The sequence below is a fragment of the Dryobates pubescens genome, chromosome 7 (assembly GCF_014839835.1).
Source record: "Dryobates pubescens isolate bDryPub1 chromosome 7, bDryPub1.pri, whole genome shotgun sequence".
NCBI lineage: Eukaryota > Metazoa > Chordata > Aves > Piciformes > Picidae > Dryobates > Dryobates pubescens.
This window is the reverse complement of record NC_071618.1, coordinates 15,163,089-15,171,758: the sequence shown is the minus strand read 5'-3', so window position 1 is coordinate 15,171,758 and position 8,670 is coordinate 15,163,089. Positions and strand designations below refer to the sequence as shown.

At 47.2% G+C, this 8,670-nt stretch overlaps 1 protein-coding gene across 1 annotated transcript in view; it reads left to right on the top strand.

The window, feature by feature from the left end:
* The first annotated feature begins 301 nt into the window (after positions 1-301).
* Positions 302-8,670, top strand: part of CLYBL (citramalyl-CoA lyase) — a 184,197-nt gene continuing 175,828 nt past the window's right edge. The window contains exon 1 of the mRNA XM_054162911.1: positions 302-389. Within this exon, the coding sequence (XP_054018886.1) occupies positions 319-389 (71 nt within the window). The 5' untranslated portion in view covers positions 302-318. The remainder of the gene's footprint in view (positions 390-8,670) is intronic.

The following is an 8,670-nucleotide window of genomic DNA, read 5'->3' as shown; positions in this document are numbered from 1 at the left end:
GCCGGAGTAGATGACCATTAAAGGTCTCTTCCAACCCAACCCAATGCATTCTACGATCCTATGACCCTCCGACCCGCCACGGGTGCTCAGGCGCGGGCACGCGGCCGGGAGCGGCTCGCGGCCCAAGGCCGCTACCGGCCGCAGATATTCATCAGGCTGCCCCGCGGCGCCCGGCCCGTCGCGCACGTGGGGGGCGTGGCGTGGAGCGTGCCTCCTTCCCCCTTTTAACCAATCAGCACAGCGAGGAGGAGGGGCGCAAGAGAGAGCAACGCCGCCGCCTCAGCCAATAGGCCGTGCGGCGGCGGGGCTGCGGCAGTGATGATGGCGGCGGCGGCGGCGGCAGCGTGGGTCTTGTCGCGGGCTGGGCTGCGCCTGGGGAGGTGGAGACTGTGAGTGACGCGGCCGCTGTGCGTGGGGGGCGGGATCAGGGGATCCCCGGCACCGCCCCTTCCCCCTCCTCACTGTAAGCCGTGGGCGGGGGGTCTCGGGCTGTCTCCCTTCCCCAGGCCGCCACTATCCGCCGAGCATCGCCGAACTGGCCTTGCGCCCGGTCCGGTGGGGCTCGGGGAGTAACAACAGCCTGAGCGGCGGGTCTCTGGAGGCAGGCCGGAACTGGGGCGATGACCCTTTAGCCGGAGTGACTGGGGGTAGGCCGCCGCGACGCGGCGGAGCTGGAGTGGGCCCGGCGGGCGGCGAGCCCCTGGTGGCTTGCGGGAGATTGCGTGCCGAGACAGGGCCGGGGTGCCGGGAGCCAGTGGTGGGGAAACCGTGGTTCCCTGGCTCTGCCGCTTCCTTGCCTCGCTTAGCCGGGCAGCTGCCGGCAGCACTGGATAGGGTCTAGAGAACAAATCCTGTGAAGACTGTCTGGAGAAAAGGAGGTTCAGGGGAGACCTCGCTGTCTGTACAGCGAGGCGTAGGGTGATGTCTTTTCCCAAGTAACAAATGACACAAGGAGGAAACAGCTTCAGAGTTCAAGATTGGGCATTAGGAAAAATTTCTTCGCTGAATGACTTTTCAAGCATTGGAACAGGTCACCTAGGAAAGTGCTTGGGTCACCATTCCTCGGGGTATTTGAAAGAAGTGTAAATGTGCCACTTAGAGAGTTGGTTTAAAAGTGGACTTGGCAGTAGTAGGTTAATGATTGGACTCTGATGTTTTTTAAAGGTCTCTTCCAACCTAAACGATTCTGTGAACCTCTTCGTGGTTGTCTCAGCTCTTCCCACCCTTAGACAACTGCCTGCTTCTGCACTGTTCCTCCCTGTGAGAGGCACTGGTAACATCCTACACCCAGGCACAAGGAATGTGAAAACAGAAATTAGTTTCTTCCACTTACCACAAAACTCTGCTTGCTTGGTTGTCTGCTTTAGTACTGCTCCTGCACAGGGATGATCTAGATCTTCCCCATTCCAGCGCTGACCAGGCGTTTTCCCAGTGGTGGACAAATAGCTATCCAGCCACGGACTTTAGGAAAAACTGCATTGTAAATAACTGGTCCTCAGGCAGGTCAATTCGCAAACTCAGTCTCTGAATGGCATATACTACATAAAACCAGAGCTCCAACTCTTCTTTTTCCTGGAGATGTAACCCATGTAATCCAGAGTTACTCTGATAAGACTCATTCCCTACAAAGTATCCTACCTAGTTAAGAGGACAGAACTGCTCTTCAGACCCTACTTGTGCCATGTGAAGAAGCTGAGGTGATCTGTTTTCAGAACAACCATAGCACAGAGTGTAGAAGGTAAAACTCTTCCTGAAGAGAATGAAGCTGTAAGAACAGCTTGAATGTAAGAACAGCTTCATTCTGGCTCTTCATAGCTGAAACCAGCAGGTACTTCCAGCATCATGGTTGGAGTACTCAGCCATGTTCCCAGTGCCTTGATGTACTCACTGATACTTTGTGATCAGCAAAATCTCCACCTCTGGAGACTTTCAAAACGCCCCTGGACATGTTCCTGTGGTGCTTGCCCTAAGTGAACCGGCTTTGGCAGGGGGGTTGGACTAGATCATCTCCAGAGGCCCTTTCCAATCCTTACCATTCTGTGACTGATTCTAAGATCTGTGTGGTTTTGCTGCCCAGCCCTCTGCCTGTAGGTGCATGCCTGCATAGTACTGGCAGGCAGAGAATGGTTTCTGCAGAGTGATTGATTGTCGAGTCTGTGCAGATCTAAGGGAGATTTTCAGCAGCACTTAGAATAGAATAGAATAGACCAGACCAGGTTGGAAGATGCCTTTGAGATCATCGAGTCCAACCTATCATCCAACACTGTAATCAATTAAACCATGGCACTGAGCACACCTTCCAGTCTCTTCCTAAACACCTCCAGTGATGGTGACGCCACCACCTCCCTGGGCAGCCCATTCCAATGGCCAATCACTCTATGAAGAACTTCCTAACATCTAGCCTGAACCTCCCCTGGTGCAGCTTGAGACTGTGTCCTCTTGTTTTGGTGTTGGTTGCCTGGGAGAAGAGACCAACCCCCACCTGGCTACAACCTCCCTTCAGGTAGTTGTAGACAGCAATAAGGTCTTCTGTGAGCCTCTTCCAGGCTAAGCAACCCCAGCTCCCTCAGCCTCTCCTCATAGGGCTTGTGCTCCAAACCCCTCACCAGCTTTGTTGCCCTTCTCTGGACACTTCTAGAGGGAGAACAGTTTTTTGAGTACTGATATTAAGCAGGCAATCAAACGTTAATTCATTTTAATATTTAAAGCTTTAAATTCTTGTGGTCTCTGTTGAGAGTATGATACTGTAAATATTTTATAGTTGACCGACAGGAGCGTGCAGTCTGTAACACGGATGTTACTGTAAACATGTAATATTGATGCTTTGTGCTCTGCTAGAGGCAGTGCAAAGAGCCCATAAAATCTGAATCAGTCTTTTTTGTTTCCACAGTATGGTATGTCTAGCACCCAGGGTCATTTTCCCAGCCTCCCTCCTTCAGATTACTTTTGCAGCCTGTTTCTGAAGAAGATGCACACATACCTGTGCCTTTTCCCACCTCCCCATCCATATTGGTATGGAATCATAAACACTATTCCTTGCTCTTTCTGCTCATGAGGAATTCTGAATATTTATACCATAGTGAGGAGTCTACACAGTGTGAGGGTAAGCAGATGATCACATTTATATGTGCATGGCACCTATTCAGAGCTGGCAGAGGAGGGTGACAGCATGTCCACAGTGAGGCTGCTGTCTTCTAGCTGTGGCAGAAAGGACTTCCTTGGCTAGTGCTGCCATAGGATAGGACATGGCTGATCAGCACCACAGTCCCCTCACTTGGCTTCCAGGAGATGTGATATAGCCTGCCTGAAGTGGGAACTGCCTTCCCATTGTCATCAGTGCTGCTGTGAAGCCTGAGAGGCAACCACACAGGTGGAGACCACAGAATTTGGGGCACCCAAGCGGTCAGAGACCAGACCAGGATAAAGCATGGGAAGTCCTTGCTCACCTCTGAGCTGGGCAACTGCATAGCTGTGTGCAAGGAGGAGAGAAAATACAGGGATGACTTAAAATGTTGGCAATCAAGGCATGTACAAATTGGGTACATTTAACTAGCAGTAATCTGGGATTTGGCAGGAGTTAGCAGGTGCTGATGAGTCCCAGCTCTGGTGCCTGGGTTCCACAGTGCTCATTGCCACGTTGTTGGTCTGGGACTCAAATTACTGCAGGTACCTCCAGTGTGGATTGGCTGCCTTTCCAGGTATTGCCACCATCTCTTTGCACAGATATTGCTGTGCCTATGAAGTCACTGTGCAGCGCTGCCTTGAGAATACGAACAGAGTATTTCTGTCACTACAGGCAGGTGAAACCTATGGTATGTGGAGCTGGTTTTGCTCGCTTGTGACATTCCAGAGCCTTTTGGGCTTTCCTTGCCTGTGAAAGAATTTTGTCATGTTGGAAGTCCATAAAAATTCCTTCCAGTTGTTTATTAATAACAAATGCAGCTGTTGATGTTGTCAAGAGTTTCAAGTGTTTTTTAAAGACAATGCAGGAAAGCATTTGACTGTGAAAGCTTTCTTACTGACTGTCTCGGTCCAGAGGGGGAAAGAGACTCGGTTCTTTTGAATATTCCCATGTTATGAAATGAGAGGCACAAATGAGGCCAAGACATCAACAGTGAGGCTATTTATTAACAGAATAAAGTGGTTGAATCAGAAGGGGAGAGAGAGAAAATATTGAGAGACAGAAGAGGGAGAGAGAGGAGGAAAGGAATTATATTACCACACCCCTCACCCCCAAGACAGTTTGGGTCTGTGGAGGAAGGCTGCTGCAGCTTTGGCATGGAGGAGATGTTGTCCTTGTTGGCTGTGCTGTCCTCTGAGCAGCCTCTTCAGCTCCATGAGTTGTGGCAGGCAGAACTTGGGACACAGAGAGAGGGTTCCTCTTGGTCTGCTTCTTCCAGGCTACATGGTGATGTCTCTGTCATTTTTTCTCTCCTGGTATTCTCTCCATTTTTCTTCAGAGCAGCATTGCTTTTCTTTCTCTCCTGTTTTCCTTCCCCCCCAGCCAGTAGTTGCTCAGATCTTTTATACAGTTTTTTTAGGTATGTATATTCTAGAGAGTATCAATAGCCGTGGCCTCTGTCCATTATTTCCAGGGCAGCTGCAGTCTGGTGAGCAATCTTTATCTATGCACCTTCCAGAGAGTCGTTATCCAGTGGCAACTGCCCAATACACATCAGCTATTGTCTGGGCAAGCAGCAAAGGTGATTTTAGCTTTGTTTAGTCACATCAAGAGAGACAAAATTTAGTCTCTCACACTGACTGATCTCAGTAAAGGGTTCTCTCTTTGCCTGCTGATTATGCAGTAAGAGCATTGCACATGTGAGTGTCATCACTTGTTTGCCCTTTGCTAACCACTGTGCACGAGAGGGTTTTTTCACCTGTATTTGTTTACATGGCATATTCTAGTCAGATCTATATCTATGTGCCTGTACTAAGTCAATCAAGTGACATCACTAAGCTCACATCTTGGTGGAGTACTGCAGAATATGGAATACACCTTGTGGGCACACAGAGCATAATGTGTTAAAGGTGCAGACACCAGTGCTAGGGACAAAAGAGCCTGATAAGAGTAATAACCCTGTGTCAGATCTTGTTCAGGGACTGCTCCTACATCATCTAAAATTGGGAGTTTCTTCTGTCATCTCTGACTGCCATCTTCCTGCCCAGGAATCTACTGCTGCTCAGTCTAGTGTTTGACACTCTCGAGTTCGTGTTTACTTGGCGAATTAGTGATGATGTTGTTTTGCATGGATTGGACACTGGAGGGTGCTAATGCAATGGGAGCGGAAATGGTTCATGTAAATTAAAGAGTTCCCCTTTGTTAGTTGTGAAATAGTTTTATTCTTTGTTGCAGTGTTTAAATGAAAAGACATGAATCTTGGTCCCTACCAGTAGCTGATCCTGCTCAGCGTGTGTGGAGCTGTAACCAAGAATATCAATAAAGTGTTAAGTCTGTAAGGGATTTCTTTCCCAAACCTCTATCAAAAAAATCACTCATTTTATGTTATACACATTTATAAGCATGTCTTTTGAGATTACAGCCTTGGGGTGAAATTTGTTTGAAAGTGTGACTTTCTAGTGATAAAAACGCTTTATCTGGCAGAACTGTTGAGATGTACCTACAGAATCTGCTTTTCTACAAGGTCACTTTGGTTCACCTAAACTAATGTTGTCATGTTGCTGGCGAGGTGAGAAGCTCATAGTGGCTCACATGAGAGAAGGAGAAGAGACCTTGAACACAGCTAATTGAGTCCCCAGTGTTGCAGTCTTCTCTCTGGAGGCGGACCTGATGGAGCCTCAGTTTACCTTGCAACCAGCATCACTGGGCTCCATGCAGCAGAGTGTTCAGGATGGGGCCTTTTGTCAGCTGTTGCTGCTAGGTCTGGTGAAGCATGTTACAAAGTTGAGATGTAGCTGTGGTGTTCCAAACATTTTTGCAGGTTAAAGTTATATTGGGAGGTCTTATGCCAAAGAAGGTATTATCTGTCCACACCGCTCAAGCTTTCTGCTGAACCAGGTCTCTTCTCTGCCCTTGACAGAAAGACGCAGAGCCAACATAAGCTCCCTGTTGTGCACTCTGGCAACTCCATACTCGGCATTAAGGACTGTGAAACTGCTGCCTGAGCCAGTTCTCGTTCTGGCAGCAGCAGAGTTATGATGGCAGCTAATTAATGCTAATGAGAAGCAGGGTGCAAAGCGGAGCGTGTCCAACTAATCGCTGCTGGCACCCCAACTAGTCTGCTCAATGCTAACGTGGCTCTGGACAGTCCTGCCTGGTCCTGTGCCTTTGTGGACCTGTTAGCCCAATGAAATTCATAAAATGCTTGAGCAAGACAGAACTGGGTATAAATACACTTTCCTTAGAAGTCTTTCTTGTTCAGTCCAAGTGGCAAATGAGTTACTCATTCCCCTTTGCAAATAAGTTGGGCTGTCCTGTCCTGAAAATGCTGCCTTGCTGTTCTCTGTTGCTCAGGTTTTGTTCCCTCCCAGGTATTGCACTTTGTTTACATATGGCCAGTTTAATTTTTTATTTATTTTTTTTAAATATGCATATTTTTTCTCCAAATTCCTGCTTGAGCTGAAGGTTCACATGAGCATAGAGAAAGAGATCATAGATAATGAAACTAGAATCCTCAGCCATCCTTTTCTGGTACTGCTTGAGACCTGCTGTTTACCTTACAAAGTTGCTTGATGGTTTATCAGAAGCAGCAGAAACATACCCAGCAGAAAGTTTACACTTGCTTTGCCAAAAGAATTTTAGTAGCCTACCAGAATAAATGGGGATGTGAGCAGAAAAGCTTTTTAAAATCACTGTATTAAGTAACGATACTGAAGACAGCCTAGTTAAGAGGCAATAATGTAGTCTAAACGCACACAAAATTACCTGTTTGGCAGTGTATTTGTCGTCTTTACAAGCTTTTAAGAGAAGACCACTTCCATTGGACTTTCATGCTTGTGAGCAGGGAGCCAGGGTTCTCCTCTTGGCATCATTTCAAACCAAAAGGATTTGCAGTTGTGCATTTTATGTAGGCAGTGTCCTAATTTATCCCAGGAGACCTTTCTCCAGGAGAGAGGATTAATGGACCTTCCACCAAACCTACTTGATCACATTGGGTTTAAATGCTACCAACTGTGGGATGCTGTTTTGAGACCCAACACCACTGCTTCTTTGTGGTCCTGCATGGGATTGGATGGCATTTATTTCCTTGGTGGGTGCTCAGTGCCTTCCATCACTGAGCTTTCACAGGCTTGTGCGGTATTTCTTGGCTACTCATAAAGGCTGGGTGGCTGGGGTTTTCATGCCTTTAGGGGCGACTGAGCAGCTGTACTTGAAGTCTCTTCTCTAAAGAGTCATTCTGGCAGGTAAAATCCCCTTGATGCTTTGTAGAGGTTCTATCACAAACCCCTCTATGGTATTTGCACCTGTCCTCTGCTCCCAGTGGTGGTCTCTCCCATACCTCTTTCTCATGCCTCCATGAGCTCTGAGTCCTCGTTTGGAAAGGGGGAATACTTGATTCACCCTTATTTTGTCAGACAGGCTGTCCATGGGGGTGTTTCTCCAGCCACTGCCCTTTTCACACCTCCTCCCACCCTGCACAGCCATGGAGCACAGCAGGTCTGCAAAACTTCAGCTGCAAGTAGGTCTAGAAGTCAGCTGCATGGTTACTGAGACCCTGGGTGTTGAACAAGTCCATTTTAAAATTTTCCTCTTATTTTCTTGTCAGTGCTCTTTTACCTCTCGGGTCTCCCTGTGCTCTTTAAGTCTCCTAGCATTATTGGTGTAAATGGGATTTGCCTGTCCCTGTGAAATGGCCATCAGTGTGGCCGCTGCCTTGCCGTCTCCAGCCTTTTGTGGGCCAAGCTGACCAGTTGTCCCAGGCTGAGTGGCCAAACTTGTTTTCTTGTTTGCTTTTTTTAATTAAAAATGTTTGGCATCAAGGGCTCTGCAGCAATGAAAGGGAAATGGTGAAACTTTGAAGAATTTGGTGCATAAAGTTGATCTCTACATTTTAATGTACTCATTGCACTTAAACAGTTGATACATTTTATTATTGAGCTTTCAGGTGACCTAATTTCCCTTAGTACTGTACATTTAGCTTTATACATCTGCACCTAATTTGTAAAAAAGGACTTAATGAGAAACTTCAAACAGTTTAAATGTCAATTACAAAGAAAGCGAGGTTTTAAAGTTCCAGTAATCTGTCCATATTGGTCATCGAAACATGATCCCAGGTGGATGTTAATTCAAGACAGATGGCATTCCAAAGGCACAATTACAAAGAGCTTATATATTTTCAACACTAACAAGCTGTCACACTGTGTTGTAGCTACACTTCCAATACTGTATAACCACAATTGCCACTTTATCTGCTGCGGACTTGGTAGTAAAGAAGTTTGATTCCCCACTCCTGATATTGTCAGTGGGATTTTGTAGGGGTGTTAGTTGGCGTGAAAGTCTTTAATTTGCTCAGTCTGTTGGGGGGGGTGGGGGTGGTGGTGTTTGTTTTAATGTTTTTAAAGTTGGTTGAAATGCCCTTCAAAGAAGGGAGGGGAAGTACTGGATGTGGGCATAACAAGGCTAGCTCATCACAGGCATATTTCTATTTCCTGGCAACTTCAATCTTTACTGCTGCTAGGCAATAGCTATAATGATATGTTAAAATTCCC